This window comes from Amaranthus tricolor, chromosome 15, assembly GCF_026212465.1.
Source record: "Amaranthus tricolor cultivar Red isolate AtriRed21 chromosome 15, ASM2621246v1, whole genome shotgun sequence".
Classification (NCBI taxonomy): domain Eukaryota; kingdom Viridiplantae; phylum Streptophyta; class Magnoliopsida; order Caryophyllales; family Amaranthaceae; genus Amaranthus; species Amaranthus tricolor.
The window spans coordinates 7021963-7040693 of record NC_080061.1 but is presented as its reverse complement, the minus strand read 5'-3'; the positions used below and the strand labels follow the sequence as shown (position 1 = coordinate 7040693).

General features: G+C 33.4%; 3 protein-coding genes across 3 annotated transcripts; all 3 read left to right on the top strand.

The window, feature by feature from the left end:
- The first annotated feature begins 1194 nt into the window (after positions 1 to 1194).
- LOC130800981 (uncharacterized) lies at positions 1195 to 2523 on the top strand. Its single transcript, XM_057664725.1, has 6 exons — positions 1195 to 1222; positions 1335 to 1422; positions 1484 to 1783; positions 1859 to 1865; positions 1948 to 1999; positions 2072 to 2523. Exons 1-6 carry the CDS (start codon positions 1195 to 1197, stop codon positions 2521 to 2523), a joined length of 927 nt encoding a protein of 308 aa, XP_057520708.1.
- Positions 2524 to 4579: 2056 nt separating this feature from the next.
- On the top strand, positions 4580 to 9125 carry LOC130801595 (uncharacterized). Its single transcript, XM_057665471.1, has 5 exons — positions 4580 to 4925; positions 6089 to 6223; positions 8061 to 8098; positions 8214 to 8280; positions 8591 to 9125. The coding sequence occupies exons 1-5, from the start codon at positions 4731 to 4733 to the stop codon at positions 8927 to 8929; spliced, it is 774 nt and encodes a 257-aa protein (XP_057521454.1). The 5' UTR covers positions 4580 to 4730; the 3' UTR covers positions 8930 to 9125.
- A 4571-nt stretch (positions 9126 to 13696) lies between these two features.
- On the top strand, positions 13697 to 17080 carry LOC130801374 (serine/threonine-protein kinase AGC1-7-like). The gene is made up of 3 exons (XM_057665216.1): positions 13697 to 13899; positions 14713 to 15422; positions 16086 to 17080. Exons 1-3 carry the CDS (start codon positions 13801 to 13803, stop codon positions 16966 to 16968), a joined length of 1692 nt encoding a protein of 563 aa, XP_057521199.1. The 5' UTR covers positions 13697 to 13800; the 3' UTR covers positions 16969 to 17080.
- Positions 17081 to 18731: the final 1651 nt, after the last annotated feature.

Here is an 18731-nt window from a genome sequence, read left to right as displayed (position 1 = left end):
TGTTGCATCACGACAAGCGTAGATCGTTGTCGTTTTTGACCGAGACTCGGGTTAAGCTCTATCTTGGAGCCATTTCGGGTTAGGAGTAAAGCAAGGGGATCAAGCCACTGACTTGCGAGCATCTCAAGTAAAGGGCCACTAGGGTATAAAATTCCTCACATGAAAGTTGGTACGCTAAACACAAAAAGTGAGGATAGTGAGGATGGGTAATAACGATAGAGAGTTGTGAAATTATTACATTTTCTTTTTTTGGAAATGACTCCACTCTTTTGACATATTTTACATAAATTTTACTGGCTTGAGGACTCATCCATCTCATTACAAAAACGAGTTATGCAAAAGTAAACTCTTACCACACGACAAATTCACCACCAATAAAATATTTATCTTTGCTCATCAAGTTCTTCAAGAGTCAATCGACATATAGTTCAATCTCAAAGATTGCATTGAAATCATGTCATAATGCATCAGCCCTAATAGCTGTTAGAGCATGAGCAATGGTAGATATATACCAATACACCTTTCTACATTTCTCTTCCTTTCTATCCTTTTAACACATTATTTTTCACTAACATTTTTTAATTATATTCCCAAATTTTATTAAGTTCTCTTCAATGGTGGGTTACCCAAATGCTTCCCAAGCACTATTTAATATGACCCACCTTTACAACTATAATCTACATTACAAATGCAAAAGTACAAGAAACTGACATGTACTAGATGAATTTATTCATCCCAACGTCTCTCCATGCTTTCCTTCCACTCTTTTCAGATCGATTTCAGCTTTTAAAGTGGTTTGGAGTATAGAATTATTGAAATAGATAAGATAAATTATTGAAAAAAGGGATATTGTCAATGGTACCCCTGTATTATTGCACTTTATCTTTGGCACCCCGTGTTTTTTTTAATTCCAATGGTAGCCCCAAACTATCTTGCTAATTACAACCGTGACACTTTATAATCTTTTCTGTTAAGTGGCCGTTAAATTTTATAAAAAAACCAACCATGGTTAGTTTCTGATTCATTTGCTTTCCCTCTTCCTTTTCCCTCCTGACGCATACTTGCTTACTCTGTCTTCATCATCATCTTCCTGGGTTGAGTACACCATTGTTGAAGCTTCTTCTTCTTCATTGTTGTTTTTCTTCACTTTGGTAAGTTCCCTAACCTTTCCTCCTTTCTTTCTGTACATGCAAGATGTTGCATGCTTCTAGGCTGCCTGATGGTGTTACTTGGGCTATAAAAAAAAATTCAAAATCCTGAACACACATACTTGGAGTTAGAAACCAAAAACCCTATGGTAACAGTGAAGTAGGCATGCAATGCGTTACTGGAAGACATAAGGGCTAATAATGGCATCCCAAGTAAGGCTTTGAATGAGCTTTTATGGTCTGGATATGGTGTTGAGATGGCACAACCAGACTTGTATAGGGTGAGGAACATAGGCCTTGAGTATCATTAATGGTGGGCATGATACATCATACAGTGCGTTGCCATCTAACCGTGATGTTATCAAATCAACAAACGAGGGTTCACATGCAAATTGTGCTTGGTATCCCCCTGCACATCCAGATAGACCCCTAGTATTTATGAGCATTTTCATATCTTTCAAGGCTTCTCTGGATGGCCTTTTTGCTGGTTGTAAGAGTCTTATTGGAGTGGATGAGGCTCATTTAAAGGGTAATTATGGTGGTGTTTTGTTATCTGCAATTGCCCTTAATGGCACCAATGAAATGTTTCCAGTGGCATGGGGTATTGTTTCATGTGAAGATGAAGAGAGTTGGAAGTTCTTCATTTGACATCTTAAACATGTACTTGAACCAAGTAAAAGGGGAGACAATTGGTGCATAATATTTGACAGGCAGAAGGTATGAACACTTGTTACTTAGCATTTCATTAATTATACATAATCTTATAAACCTAATCTTAATATGTTGTTTTCAAATGCAGGGAATTGACAAGACTCTCAATGATTTGTGGCCTAAGGTGCAAAGAAGATATTGTTGCAAACACCTTAGTGTCAACTGAAAGAAACCTTAGCCTGGACCTAAGTTATGGCAATTGTTTTGGCTAGCATGTGGGGCTTTCTCAACCTTCACATTTGCAAAGACCATGAATGAGATTGAGAAAAACAACCCTGAGGCTAGGAAATGGCTTGTTAACTTGGGTTCACAGGAGAGATGGACAAAACATAAATTCGATCCTGAATTGAAGTGTGACATTAACAAGACAAATTTTGTGGAAAGCTTCAATGCAACCCTAGGAACTGACAGGTGCAAGCCCGTGTTAACTATGTTAGAGGGAATTAGGAGAGTCACAATGGTTAGGTTAGCTGCAAAGAGGCAAAAGTGTGAAGATTGGGAGAGGCTGTGTCCAAACATTGTGAAGAGAGCTCAAGTATTGTGCAATGAGAGTAGGTCTTGTAGGACTTTCATGTCTAGTCCAGGGGAGTATAAGGTGGTGGAGGGTAAATCAACTCTGTCTGTCAGTTTGAACCAACACACATGCCTTTGCAATGTGTGGTAACTCACTGGCATACCATGTGGGCATGCAATGAGAGCTATTCTTCATGAAGGTCTTAATCCACAATCATTTGTTAATGAATGGTATTCAGTGGAGAAATATAAGTTGGCCTATGGTCACAACATTAAACCTATCCCTGACCAAGATAAGTGGCCAGCTACTGAGCACCCTACTATACTACCTCCTGTGATCAAGAGAGGTGTTAGTACGCCTTGTAGAAACAGAAAGGGAAGTGATAATGAAGAGAGGAAGGGAAAGAGGAGCAAGACAATAAAATGTGGGAAGTGTGGAGATTTTGGACACAACAAGGCCACTTGCAAGGGAGGGGCAACAAAATAACAAAAGGCAGCAAGAAACCTATCCTTTTTTGTATGAATTATGTATGATTATGGATGAACAGCTCCAACTTGGTATGCATATTGATCTAAATTTTTTGGTAATGAACATGTGTATTGGAATGAAAGATAAAGTACACTCTTACTTTAAAATGGCAAGAACCAACACAATACCTAAGCTGCTTACATAGATGGAAACCATTTCAATGCTTACAATCTTACTTTACAATGGCAAGAACAAACAACAGTAGGTAGAACATTGCAACAAATTTCATGAAAACCACAACCTTAAGTAAGCTATCAACCTTCTTGGACAACCCTAGAACAGTAGCTTTGAGTTCATTAAATTGTACCCCATTCATTATTACAGAAGCAGCCCCTTGTACTTCTGGAGGTGCAGCTTCATCAAGGTTTTTCTTCAAATCAGCATCATAACCACATTCAAATGCTTGGCACGACATACATTTGTAGTACCGGAATTAACGTTAGGGCTTCCAGGTCGTCCTTTGGTAGTACCGGAATACACCTTACCGCAAAATGATGAGTACCTTGAAGAAGCAGCCATGAAAGGAGAGAAGGAAGAGGAGAGGGAAAAGGGAAGAAGAAGATACGTGTGTTTGAAGTGATGCACCTGGGTATGTAAACAATTAGAAACTAACCATGGTTAAGTCAAATTCAAAATTTAACGGCCACTTAACGAAAAAAAGTTATAAAGTGTCACGGTTGTAATTAGCAAGATAGTTTGGGGGTACCATTGGAATTAAAAAAACACAGGGGTATCAAAGATAAAGTGAAATAATACAGGGGTACCATTGATAATATCCCTTAAAAAAGGTAAGGAATAAGACGAAAATCAAGTTATTTCTAAAAGTAAGCGTCTAATTTCAAAACCTGAGATTCGGTTCTGTTCACAATTAGTAATTGCGAACATGTGCTTAATTTTTTTAAAAGGCAAAAAAGTTGTTAACTGCGAACAGGGCTGTTGAGTTTTTTGACCCTGTTCGCAGTCACTAACAGGCTCATTATGCTCGATGGTGTTCGCAGTTAGTAACTGCGAATAGGGTCAAAAAAGTCAACAGCCCTGTAAGTAACTGGGAACAACTTCTTTGCCTTTTAAAAAATTAAGCACTTGTTCGCAGTTACTAACTGCGAATAGAACCAAAACTCAGGTTTTGAAATTAGATGCTTATTTTTAGAAATAAGTTGATTTTCGTCTTATTTCATGCTTTTTTTTAAATAATTTATCTTATCTATTTTATTTTTTCTGGAATATACCCATTTGATGAGTATACCGATATGTGAGTAGGATATTGGCAATACTGGAGTATACTTATTTGGTTACCCTTTTCAAAATTAATAATCCCATTGCTGGTGCTTTAAGCAACAAAAAATTTATCTTTTGGGCAAAACCATCACAACATCCGGTAACGAGTTCAACATGACAATTATTATCCACTACTTACACTTACTATCAAGCATCGTGGATTACATGGGGTGCATTGTTCTCCGTGACGAAGTTAAGATGGAGAGTAACTAATATAAGTTTTATTTTTTATGAAGTGAACTAATATATTCACTTTCTTCCTTTTTCTTATTTATGCGAATCTTAAATGATTAAGCGAACATACAAGAATTAACAAAAAAGACTAAAGTCTTAACTTCCATATTTTTTTAATTATAGTCCCATATGACTTAAAATGCCATAGCTGATAGCCCATGTGGGATTTAAGTCAAAGATAGAAAAGAGACAACCCCACAAACCACATCTACACCAAGGGAGAGGGAGGATTAATTTAATAGTTAATCGACAAAAACATTGGAGGAAATTAGTAAATTATGCTCATTGTGTATTTTGTGGGCGTGTAGGTTCAGCAAATGACGATGTCAGTAAACTGCTGTTCTCTTTCCAATAGCTTGTATCCACAAACGCCCATCTTTTTGCTTAAGCCAAAACACAAAAAACTTCAATTGGGTTATCTTAATTTCCCTCTAAATTACCCTTCTTTTCCTAAATTCACATGCCTGCTTAATATTAGATTTGAAGATATTATTACAATTACTCAAAACAAGGTCAGTCCTTTTCTTTCTTACTCTCTTCTTTCCAATTAATGTAATGCCTTCCCTGGCATAATGGGTATACTTATTTTTTTGCTAATTATGTACAACTATGTGATTAGATAGATATGGTTTGATAAATTGAATTAAGTGTGGTTTTGGTTTGGGATTACTCAATGTTAAATCCTAATGGGTATACTTGAATTTTCATACTTTATTTTCTTCTTATTTTTGTGAATTATGTAGAAGTATGTGTTTGGATATGGTGTGATGAATTGAATTAACATAGTAGTGTTTTTGGTTAGGTTTTTGAGTTAATTAATGTCAAGGCCTAATGGGTTCACTTGATTTTCTATACTTCATTTTTGTTTTAATTTTTGGGAATTATGTGTTTGGATATGGTGTGATAAATTGAATTAAAATAGCGGTTTTGGTTAGGTTTTGAGTGGTGTGATAAATTGAATTTAAATAGTGGTTTTGGTTAGGTTTTGAGATTAATCAATGTCTAGGCCTAATGGGTTCACTTGATTTTCTATACTTTATTTTTCGTCTGATTTTTGGAAATTATGTAGAATTATGTGTTTGGATATGGTGTAATAAGTTGAATTAAAATAGTGGTTTTAGTTAGGTTTTGAGATAAATCAATTTCAAGGCCTAATGGGTTCACTTGATTTTCTATACTTTATTTTTCTTATAACTTTTGGGAATTATGTAGAATTATGTGTTTGGATATGGTGTGATAAGTTAAATTAAAATAGTGGCTTTGGTTAGGTTTTGAAATTAATCAATGTCTTACCTAATGGGTTCACTTGATTTTCTATACTTTTTTTTTCTTCTAATTTTTGGGAATTATCAATTATGTAGAAGTATGTATTAGATATGGTGTGAAAATTGAATTAAAATTGTGGTTTAAGTTAGGTTTTGAGATTGATCAATATTAAGGCCTAATGACCAATGTGTAGAATTATGTAGAATTATGTGTTAGACATGGTGTGAAAATTAGATTTGAAATGTGGTTTATGTTAGGTTTTGAGATTAATCAACATTAAGGCCTAATTGTCAATGGGTACACTTGATTTTTTCATACTTTATTTTTCTTCTAATTTTTTGGTAATTATGTAGAATTATGTGTTTAGATATGATGTGATAAATTGAACTGAAATTGTGATTGTGGTTAGGTTTTGATAGCAGCAGGAGTGTCTGCAGCTGTTGGGCAGCTAGCAAAGCCCTTTACTTCAGTGTGGTTCTATGGCAAAGATTTTGATCTAAAAACTGCCATTCAAGCTGGTGGTTTTCCTTCTACCCATTCATCTGTGAGCCCACTTTTACTACTCCTATTCCTTATTTCTTGGCTATTATCTATAATAAGCTTGTTTTTCCTTCTTTCATTTGCTTCCTTTTGTGCCGATTTGTTGTTATTATCTTATGATATGCTTACCCCTTAGCTACTTTTGCATTTTCTAGTTCACTGGACACTTACGACCCGTTTGGTAAACGGTACTAAATGGTGGGAATTATGATGAAAAATTAGTGTAAATTTGGTAGGAATATCTCTACGCAAGTTTAATGGTCATAGTTATACTACTTCAACAGTTTCATTTTCTTCACAAAATTTATTCTAATGCATTACCATTTGAACATGTAGTATTAGTATTAGATGGTAATGGAAAATTGTGAAGAAAAAAACTTTTTTATGATCAAACTTTCATTACCATGGAAATGACATGATACGTATCATGAAAATTTGCACTACAAATCATTCGCATTCCCACCATATAGTACCGATTATCAAATAGGCAGTTTGTTCAATTGGATATTTCCATGTTGTAATAATCCTTTGCTTACAGATAACCCACAAAAATCTATTTATGACTCCACTTAGTAAACTTAAATTTATGTTGTGGTTTGTGGGCATAGCATAGACAACCTAAAACTTCAAGAGAATCATACGAAGGAGGTTTACCATACGCACATTTTTATGGAGTTTTATAAGCAGGCAAAGCAGATATAGCTACCTGATGGTCATAGTATTGTTGGTTCTAGCACTACGCCTTCCTGTGTGGCTAGTGGCTACGCCTCTGCCACGTCCGGTATCTCCTTGACCTCCACTGCTTCTCATCTGTCCCTATTCCATGTCCAGATCCTGGACCACCACGGATGGTCGGCCCACCATTCAGGATAACCATGTTTTTAAAAGCGAGAGGTCTTCTCACATCTAACTCCATTGCAATACATGCAAAACCGATCATCATTCTCATTTAAATCACCTTTTCCCTGTGCATCAGTTAAATCTGAAAGCCAAGTCCCTAGAGCTTCACGCTCATCCTTAAGCAAGATGATTCTCCATTTTGCACCCTTTCTTCCTTGAGAATGTCTTGTTTGTTCAATGATGGGAGAGGATAGTATTAGAAAGAAGAGGTCCATATGATCCATTAATGCCAATTACAAAATAATGATGATCGTTCTATTTTTGGAGCACCAAGGTTGCGTTTGTAGCCACATTATACTCATCCCAAAGCTTAGTCTCTGGCCAAAATATGCCTTAACAGGTTCAGTCTTTCCTTGTTTGCAATCATGGGAGAAAATTTTATCTAGAAGATGCAAGTGCCATTAAATACGCAAAAATGTTTTTAAGATCTTTCCTCATTTTTGAACAAAGAGATGCCTCAGTCATTTTGGTAATCTATGCCATCATCATGGAATAGTGAAAAAAGAAATTGGTTACGGTTGCGGTAACAAAACGGCTTTCACAGTCAAAACGAATGATTTTTTGGTTGTCTCGACCTATATTTAGGTTGAAATATGTTCAAAAACCTTTACAGTACAACAGAAATACGATGATGACGCCGAAATTTTGCACTATGGCATGGAGCGTATAATGCTCCAATCTTTTGAGTTTTTCTCAATCATCTGCCTAGGGATTAGCCAACTTTGATGTGGCTTTCAACAAGAAGCTAGCAAATGTGTGTGCTATATTAAATTTTAGAGCATAATGTGTTTTCTTTCATGACCGATTGTCAAAAAGTGTCCATTCTGCTGTAGTATTATCTTTTCTACATATTCATACCCTTTGAATGGAGTATGGTAATTTGTCTTTTTGTTTGCTGATGTTTTTGCATTTCTTAGGTCTTCTGTTTTTTCAATTGACAGGCAGTGATTGCTGCTGCAACATGCCTGGCCCTTGAGAGGTATACTTTAGATAACCCTTTTCTTCTCATTGCTTTCTTTTCACTAATAATATTCTCTTTTCATCTTTTCTATTTATGTGAATTTTTTATTTACTCTGTCCTTTACTAAATGCAGGGGCTTTTCGGATTCGTTATTTGGAATGAGTGTTGTTTACGCAGGTCTTGTCATGTATGATGCACAGGTATAAAGTCACTATTCAATCATTACTCTTACGGTCCGTTTGAAATCAATATTAAATGGTGGAAATGGTAATGGAAAGTTGGTGTACTTTTGGTAGAAATATTTCTTGAAAAATTTAATGACCATGTTTATGTAAAAATCAATGTGGACACAAGACCCGAATTTGAACCAACCTAAAACATGTGACCCGAAATCGACCCGATGACTCGAATGAATACCTCTTGTATACTATTCTTGGGTGACTATGACCACATGTTCTTGAACGGCCTCAAATCAATCCCACTCAAATCAATATATACTTTTGTTTTCAGGGGGTAAGAAGAGAAGTTGGTATTCATGCAAGAACGCTAAACAGACGGCTGCTCGAGGAACAGATGAAGTCTGCAATGGAAGACGAAGATATCATAGATTCACCAGAAAACGCACCGCGGACCAAGCTAAAAAGCTCAAGTTCCCTTAATGACCCGAATGATTTCAATAAAGAACAAGCTACAACTAAATTACTTGGATCGAGGGTGCAGAGAAATATACCCGAAAGAACCAATTCTTATGTTGCTTTGAAAGAATCAATTGGCCATACTGAGGTTGAAGTTATAGCAGGAGCAGTATTTGGTTTGCTTGTAAGCCTGATAGTTAATGCTGTTATGTGATCTTGGCTGTTATACCTTTATATTCAATTATAACATTCCAAGTTCTTACCTTGATTCAATCAAGATCTTTCCATTTTTAGGACAACACATATAATTGCCAAATCATTTTGGCATTTGGTTATTGACAGTTGATTATTGGCTGGTTTAGTTGGCTTGTTTGAGCGATTGATATATTGACTTTTCTATTGGCAACTAAGTCAGCTTTATAAGTAGTTGTTTATGATGATATTTGATGCGATTAGTTGTTGGCTAGGCTATTCTTTAGAAAAAAAAATTGACGGATTAGACAAAAGTCGATAAATAGTTATCCTTACTAGTTTTGTCATTTTGATTTATAAGCTAACTTTTCATCTTAGTTTAAAATATTTACCAAATAAGTTTTTTTATTTGATCAACAAAGTTTGTCAAAAAACTATATACTAGACAACATTTTTTTCAATAAATTTCAACTTTTATGAATATCAACTTTCAATTAGGCCAATAATTGTTATTTCATTAATTAGCATTTGGAATGGAGGAGGTTTTAGTAAATAACGATATTTATAATTCTTATATGGTAGGATTTGATAGGGTGGAAGTTTAGTAATTTTAATTTACATTTTTTTGTTTTGTTTATTTTACTATTAATTTTTTGTTGTTTTTATGGTGATTTACAAATTACGATGATATATTAAGAATATTTGTTTGGAAATTGCTTGAATTATTATTGGAATTTAAAAGGTTTACTAAACCCTCTTAATTTATTCATAGAATCAAACATTATGACATTAAAGCTCATCTTATAATGTTAAAATTAATGGACAAATTTGAAAAGTATTGGTGGAATCACAAATGTCTATGTTTTGAAGTTCATTGTCTAGGTTTTGATTCGATACTTAAAAGTTAAATTATGTTGAGTGGATTGTTCAAATATTTTTATGATTATCTGAATCATTTAACTTGTAAAAACGCATTGATTTTTATGCATCTTAGGGCATTCCATCAAGAGTTGGTATTCATTAAAACATAGTTAATTCTATTAATACCAATTTTTTTATAATTTTTAACCAAACACAATTAAATATATATTTAGGATTGAAACAGTGCATTAATAAATGTGCAAAACCAAATGAAACATTTGATTATAATAAGAGCGAGTAGTATACTGACTTATGCAGTTCTGCTAATAATATTATTTTCTTAATTTTCAGCATTTTGAAGATAAAAAATTATTCATCACCGTGTATCACACCGACTCTAATATGATATTGTATATATAGTACATAGTGCCGAACATATAATAATAATTAACGTATAATAATAAAAATATAATAATTAACATATAATAATTATGTTTAATACAAAAATATTGCGGAAGTCTCAAAATACCGAACTTTTAAAAACTTTAAATCATAAAAACTGAAACTGTTTAAAACAAAAGTAAAATATTACATTTGATAAGAAATATTGTTTGCTCAAAATGAAAAAATACATCATTATCAAATCATCAATAAAGATACAAAAAGCAGCTAAGTTCTCGATAAATAGTAATTACTGCGGCCTGGATCGGAACCTGAAATAAATCCTGCAAAATATTGTCATCCATGATACGGATGACAGGCGATTGAATCGTTCAGCGCTTAACGTCGAGCATAACTTCCTATTTAGCTCAAAATACTAAAATTATACGCTACATTTACAAAATAATAATTTAAGTACGAACTTTTAATTAATTGACATCACCGTATACTTTTACCATATTCTTTTTCTATTTCATACTTTTAAGTCATTAAGATATCATTCTCAATCCTGATAGAAGTATGTTACTGCCACTTATACAATTCAGTAATCTTAACACTTAAGTAAGTTCATTTGGTGAATACTTATAACCGTACCATGCATCATAGCATCAACACTAATCAAGTTTATCACTGATCAACAAGCACATCAATATGACACTTGATATATGTAAGGGTCTGGTTAGGTGAGGATCATAGTTCTAAACCCTAACTGTGGTGAGAGTCGTCACCCCTCCAATACAATTTATGCTCGAGCTCTACAAGATAGGTAGCTAACCCCCTTTGTTACATCGCATTTTACGTGCCGGCCAACACGGGCGTCGAAATTTTCACAAAGTTATAATTTTCACAAAAGTCAATATTTCTAATTATAAAACAAGTAAAACTTGTAATCTCACAAAATCAATATTTCACACATAGTTTGAGCGACAAGTATACTAAAAATACTTTTACATCATTTTACATAAATTTTGGTCAAATAGTTAGCAAATAAAATATTTTGTACTAAATAGTGATTAAAAGTTGCTTTTATTATGAAATCTCATATATTCAAGAAAAACACTTTAATATTTAATAACTTATAAATATTTCTCAAAATTATCTTTTTAAATTGTTATTTTATTATTAACATAACCATTTACAAAAATAAAAAACTTTACGCAATAACTTAGAAATTTACTATAACCTTAAGGATAAACTTAAATCTCAAAATAAAGTATAATAACAATATTCTTCATATAACCATACTTAATAAAAAAATAAGTTCATAAAATAACTTACTACCTTATAAATTAATTTGAAGGCTAACATAAACATATTAATAAAGTTCTAACATAAAAATTCTTAAATATAATAACATTCCTAATGTAACACATAACTCATAAACATACTAGCACTAGTTTATAACATGAGCAATACTTAATATCACTAGAATGTAGTTTTGCACCCAATTTCCTAAACTTGTTCTAAGATTATTTAATTAACATACTAAAAATACTTTTAGCATACACATACTTAATATAATCTTGATCATAATTTCATTAAACTAACTTCCTAATAATATCAGCATATTTCATACTTTGCATATTATAAAGTAAATATAATGTAAAATTTCACAAAAAGAGTAGGGTAAGAAATTATACCATATTAACACCAAGGATTAGTATGAAGTACTAATTAGGAAAATAATGAGAAATAAGACCCTCCAAGATAGATAATAATGCTTCAAAGATAATTAATCTAAACTCCCAAAATAATGATGATCTTCTAAGCTACCAAAATAATTAAATCCAAACTCTAAAAAATAATGATGCATTGAGTACCCAACGTAATAACCCAATAATGCTCCATAATGATGATGATTTAAGCTAAATAATTAGTGTTCTAAGCTCCATCTTTTTGAATGCCTTCAATTAATAATAAAGGCATTAAGGTCGTAAGATTTTAATGAAGTGAAAATATAAGAAAGAATGTTAGAAATATTTGATGATGGTGGTGTAAGTGATCTCATGGCTAAGGGGTATTTATAATGGGTTTGGGCAGCTTTGTAGTTCATTAGATTGTATGAAAAAGAGTGTTAGGATTATAGAAAAAGGTTAACTTGTGTAAGAGATTTAGAGTGTGTAAGTGAATGTGTAAGAGTTGAAGTGTGTAAGTGAATGTGTAAGAATTTGAAGTGTAAAAGAAAGTTAGCTTGTGTAAAGAAATGATAATAACTTATATAAGTAATGAACATCATACGTTACTATAACATAAAAATTATAAAGGTGGAGAATATATCGTACACAATCTTATACTCATATAGTGATATTTACAACAATAATCATTTTCTTACCACAATTTGGGAGCATTGATCGGATATCCATCCATCAATAAAAATTTTTAACACCCAATACAAAAATTTAATTATAACTCTTTCATTCACATTCCATCCCCTCTATTTTTCTTCCTAGCTTTATTTTCTTTTCTCCTTTTATATTACCAATTTCTTCTTTCCTTTGTCAATTTTAAAGTATTTTATTATTATCTTTTTCTTTGTGAACACATTTGTTCTTCCCATATTTATTCACAAACACAAGAAAATTCATCAAATAAAAGTTTAAAAAATAGTATATTTTAAATGTGTGAAAATTTAGCTTCATCGTCATCATTCCACTGAATTCCGTTCAAAGAAAAATGGGAAAGAAGGGAAAGAAAACAGGTCAATACCTTCGTCACAAAATATAAAGAAAGACAATCAGAAATGAATATTCAATAAACTTTGAGAAGAAGGGATAATACCTTAACATTTGTCATTTGTATAACTGGTTAGTTATTCAATCATTTTATATTTTTTTATAATTATAAAGTATGCTGAGGAAAGAAAGGACAGGGTGAAATTTTGTTTTAGGATCTTTCCTTCTAACTAAATAAAGATGAAATTGCTCCAACTGACACCAAATTTAATTTTAATTTTAATTTTAAATAAACAATAATTTATAAATATTTTCAATATAATGAAAATCATGTTAAGCACACATGCTAATAATAGAGTTGGTTTGCAATGACTAGAGTTATTTCAATTTATCCAGTTTTGTAATCGAATTCGACTTTGATCCAACTTTAAAATGGATATATAATTATTAAAAACCAAGGACATAAGACCCATTTCGAACCAACCATAAACACTTGACCCGAAAGTATAGTGAAAAATACAGATTCGTTCAGTCATGATAACAGTTGCAAAACAATTTTTACGACAAATATGAATAATTTCACGGTCAATGCGGTCTATATTTCGGTCGCGGCAAACTCAAAAATCTTTACAATACGGCCATGATATAGTGATGCACCCTTGTTCCGAAACCGATCCGATATAAGCACCTCTAGCTCTATCAATGAGTAAGGACAAATTAGGATTTGGTCAAAAGGGGATATTTGGCCGTTTTGTAGCAAAATCTTATCTACGTGCTAAGCACAAATGAGAAATGAGAAATTCTTTTCTTCTGGGTTGTCTGTCTCTAATAATAATATCATGACATTCTTACATTATTACCAAACAAACATATAATCTTGAAAGTGCAGTTGATTAGTATTAATGATTGCATAATATTAATGTGGTTTCCACAAAAACCTAACCAGGGATTCAACCGGCGTTGCTGCGTTGCCCCATTGATATCTTTTAAGCCTGTTCACAAGGCTGAAACTTTTGAGGTTAGCCTAATTAATCATCCCCTTTTCTACCTTTTTTTTTTTTACTTTTTATTTATATATTCTTAGAAGTATATATGCTATTTTGCATTGACGCAAATTATTGTGTGAGACGATCTTATGGGTTGTTCTTGTTTTAAGATCGTGTCACCGAGAGATGTTCTTAAAATATTAGATGTTATATAATATGCTTGAGTATATTATTAAAACCAATAGAGTGTCTCAAATTTGAAAAGCGAACTGGGTCATAAAATTATTTGCGAGTATTTTCTCCGTCCTTGGTAGAATTTCAAAATTTCTAAATTTCTGACAATAGCGATCATTTTGTTTAGATGTTTGAATTATATTAACTTTGTTTAAACTATATTAAATTTTGTTTTACGTGAAGTTGTATATAATGTTTGCTATCAAGGGCCAATCAGAAAGAATCTCTTTGATATCACTAAGCTTGCGCAAATCTGAATTCCAAACCCACATTTATGTCATTGGGGAAATGAGATATTTTTGTTATCAGCTTATTTTGTTGTTGCATGAAAAATCAACAAATTTGGTGTTTGTTAACAAAGGAAGGTAAATGTATGATTGGTTTTGAGTCTTGTATGATCAAACCAACTCGTCTTGTATGAGACCGTTTGATCATGAGACAGACTTATATAATTAGCTTATTTTCGTAATTGCTCACTTTAAACTATAAGTGATCACTTTAAACTGTAAGTGATCACTTTAACCTACTAAATGTATATAGGTCAACCCAATAGAGATGGTCTAATCATGAGACTGATCCTAATAAAAAATGTTTTGTTTTGAACAATGCAGCGGATGAGTTACCAATCATCAGAAGAAGACACATATGAGCTAAAAAGAGCAAGTCCAGAGTGGGGCACCAACACCAACATGGACTCAGGCTCAACATCACCCAAGGAACTAGCCACAACAGACCCAAACTCAAAGCAAAAACAGGCACTACCTGCCCAAACCAAGCCCCCAGACCACAGAAAACAAATGGATCCAATCTGGAAACCTGGGTCTAACCACCCGAGCCCAAGGCCAATACCCCGAACCCAAGATCCAACAATGCAAAGACGAGAAGGGAATCGCAGTGACAGCATCGAGAGCACGAGTTCAACCCCATTAAAGCCACATACAGGAGGGGATACGCGATGGGATGCTATAAACGCGGTTAATGCAAGAGAAGCTCCTTTAGGACTAACCCATTTTAGGCTCTTAAAAAGGTTGGGTTATGGGGATATTGGTAGTGTTTATTTGGTTGAATTAAGAGCGAGTAGTGCACATTTTGCTATGAAAGTTATGGATAAGACATCTCTTGCTAATAGGAATAAGTTGTTTAGGGCTCAAACTGAAAGGGAGATTCTAGGCTTGCTTGATCATCCTTTTTTACCTACTTTGTATTCTCATTTCGAAACTGATAAGTTTTATTGCTTAGTTATGGAGTTTTGCAGTGGTGGTAATCTTCATTCACTTAGACAAAAGCAGCCTCAAAAGCATTTTACTGAAGAAGCTGCTAGGTTAGTACTACTCTTTTTACTTGTAATCTAAAGTATTTTAATGTTTATGTTAATGTTGTTTGAAAAGATGAAAGTGATGTGTTTAAAGACGGTTTGGACGTGTGTAAAGATGGGGTGTTAGTGAAATGGTTAGGAAGATAAAAAATTGAAATTTAGGGGATTTAAAAAGAGGGCGAGGAAGATTTAAGATGATGATTTGAAGGGCAAGAGGAGAAACGAGTATGAAGAATTTAGACTTATTGGTTGAGAAATTAAAAATTCTTTTTTAGACCCATTAAAGACCCTAGACCTATCAGATGTGAGGAATCTGCATCTGGGAATTTTAGACCCTTAGGATTCGAATCCAGGTCTGGATCCATTAAAAATAAATGGGTCCGGGTCTCAGGTCTAGTTGAACTCGCTCTAGAATCGCCCCATAACCATCCCTAATTGAGATAGTAAAAAATCGAAATAAATGGAGAAGAAATATTCATGTGAACGACTTCTAAAAATAATGTATTGGTTTATATACCCGATTCCGTTTTTTTGGGATACGCTATAGCATTGTTGTTGTGTTTGAAAAAAATGCAATGTATAGTTCACTTTGGTTGTAAGGATGCTATAATTAGTATATGTTTGAGATGAAATTTGACAGGATCATTATATTTTGATGGTTTGATGCAGGTTTTATGCATCAGAAGTACTATTAGCACTAGAGTACCTACACATGCTTGGCATAGTGTATAGAGACTTGAAGCCAGAGAATGTACTTGTGAGGGATGAAGGCCACATTATGCTCTCAGACTTTGATCTCTCCCTTCGATGTTCAGTAAACCCGACCTTGGTGAAGTCTTCCTCGGCTCATATTCCTAACAATGGTAGTGCTGGTGGCGGTGGTGGTAGTGGTATCCTTGACGAGGAATCGGCAGTTCAAGGGTGCATGCAGCCCTCAAGCTTCTTCCCCCGGATACTACCCAGCAAGAAAAATCGAAAATCAAAATCAGATTTCGGTCTTTTTGTAAACGGATCTCTCCCTGAGCTAATGGCTGAGCCAACCAATGTTCGGTCAATGTCCTTTGTCGGGACACATGAGTACCTCGCCCCAGAGATCATCCGGGGTGAGGGGCATGGTAGTGCTGTGGACTGGTGGACTTTTGGTATTTTCCTATATGAGCTCCTACATGGGACTACCCCTTTCAAAGGACAAGGCAATCGTGCCACCCTCTTCAACGTCGTGGGCCAGCCATTAAGATTTCCTGACACTCCGAATGTCAGTATGGTGGCTCGCGATCTCATTCGTGGGCTCCTAATTAAGGAGCCTCATAAAAGGATTGCTTATAAAAGGGGTGCTACTGAAATCAAGCAACACCCCTTTTTTGAAGGGGTGAATTGGGCACTTGTTAGAAGTGCAGCACCTCCTCATATTCCCGAGCCTGTAGATTTTTCCAAATTTGCTAGTAAAGAAACAACTTCTCCTAACAAGAAGGTTCTAGAAACTTCTAGTGGGATTGACAGCAACCAGAGTTGTTCCAATGATTCTACTTACATTGATTTTGAGTATTTCTAATCAATTATACTGACCTATACTTTATCTTAAGAAAAAGCGACTACTTTTTTGTAACAAGGAAGAACTTAAATTGTATTATTGTTTAGAAACATAAATCTCTTTCAATACAAACAAAAAATGTGTAAATTTAATGCAATTTCAACTTCCAAATCGGTGTGTTATATGTCTTTTCATCTATATCATGCAAATCTGGCAATAATGTTAGCAATTTTTAGTGCTTCACTTATTTTCACACTATAGTCTCACGCTCATCATCATCATCCCAATGAGTTTTGTCCAAGGTAAGTTTTGGAAGAAAGGGAAAAAAGACATATCAATACCCTAATTACATAGAGATTGTGATTGAAGAGAGCCCTGCAACTCGAGAATTGTCTCACGCTATATTAACAAAAAAAACATGTAATACATTTATATTCCATTTCCCAAAGCCATAAAATGGCTATACATACGTGGGGTTAAGGGTGGAATTACGTAATCTTACCATTGTTAGTAATAACTAAGATATTGTTTTCGATTGACCTTTGTAGTAAATATCCTTTGCAACTTCACATGAATAAAAAGTGCACATGATTTAATGAGTTATTTTAATATAATCCATATCCAAAACCAAAGAATTATAAATCTTTAACTCCATCGACACATGGGACAAATTTGTATAGTTATTCTACCAAACTTTGATGCAAATTTAGGGATGCTAATCTGGTGCTATTTATGGAATGGGTTTGGGCCAATGAGCTATCTCTGTAAGAGATGGTTTTTCAAGAGACTAGTGGAAACCAAAAGGCCCATGCTTTATTATTATAAATTTATAATATTACCCTTCTTATGTACTCCCTCTGTTTTTTAATATAGTTCCCATAAGAAATATTCATAAAAATTAAGAAAAATATAATCTTTTAGATAGTGGATACATTAATTTATTGAATAATAAATTTGATGGAGGAAAAATGGGGATCATAAATATTAAAAAAAAATATTAAAAGAAAATTAGTGAAAAAATATAAAGACCACTAATAAAGAAATTTTTTTATAAAGCTAATGGAAAATGCAAGGACTATAGTGGAAGATAGGGATGTTAAAAAATATCCGATCCAAATTATCCAATTTGGAATATTCGGTATCCAGTTTTAAAAACCGGATAAATTATCTGATTTTTGAAAACCGGATAATTCAAACCGGGTATCCGGATCAGCGTATTGGCAAAACCGGGGATCCGGATATCCGATTTTCTATTTTTTTATTATTTTTTATTTTTAATTTTTAAAATATATAAATATTTTCATAAATTTTTTTTTTGGTTGTTAAATTTACTAATATTAACCGTTCTCAATTATAACTAAATTGTATAACTAATTTATTGTTAATTAATTTAGACTTTTAAAAATCCAATCATATTTTCAAAATGATTTGCATTCTAAATTTAAAAAATAAGCTATCTTTTTTCTTGAAATTGTTTAGAAAATAAGCTTGATTAAAGAAAGAAAGCGAAGTGAGCTTAAATAGTTATGTCGAAAAAAACGTAAAATTTTTAAAGAAAGATAAAAAAATTTTAAAAATTGAAAACCGGATATCTGGTATCTGATCCGGTTTAAAATCGGATATTTGGATTATGGGTATCCCATTTTTTCCGACCGGAACTAGATAGTGATTTTCACTATCCGAAAAACCAGGTATCCGAATTTCTGGATTCGGATCGATCTGGTATCCGGTTTTGAACATTCCTAGTGGAAGATATGTGAGAACTATAAACATTATTAAAATAC

Coding starts and splice junctions, on each gene's coding strand:
- LOC130800981 (XM_057664725.1), top strand. CDS start 1,195: ATGTTGCATGCTTCTAGGCTGCCTGATG. Junction 1,223..1,334: donor TGCTTCTAGGCTGCCTGATG/GTGTTACTTGGG, acceptor CGTTACTGGAAG/ACATAAGGGCTAATAATGGC. Junction 1,423..1,483: donor GAGATGGCACAACCAGACTT/GTATAGGGTGAG, acceptor TACATCATACAG/TGCGTTGCCATCTAACCGTG.
- LOC130801595 (XM_057665471.1), top strand. CDS start 4,731: ATGACGATGTCAGTAAACTGCTGTTCTCTTTCCAATAGCTTGTATCCA. Junction 4,926..6,088: donor TTACAATTACTCAAAACAAG/GTCAGTCCTTTT, acceptor GATTGTGGTTAG/GTTTTGATAGCAGCAGGAGT. Junction 6,224..8,060: donor TTCCTTCTACCCATTCATCT/GTGAGCCCACTT, acceptor TTCAATTGACAG/GCAGTGATTGCTGCTGCAAC.
- LOC130801374 (XM_057665216.1), top strand. CDS start 13,801: ATGTGGTTTCCACAAAAACCTAACCAGGGATTCAACCGGCGTTGCTGC. Junction 13,900..14,712: donor ACAAGGCTGAAACTTTTGAG/GTTAGCCTAATT, acceptor TGAACAATGCAG/CGGATGAGTTACCAATCATC. Junction 15,423..16,085: donor TTTACTGAAGAAGCTGCTAG/GTTAGTACTACT, acceptor GGTTTGATGCAG/GTTTTATGCATCAGAAGTAC.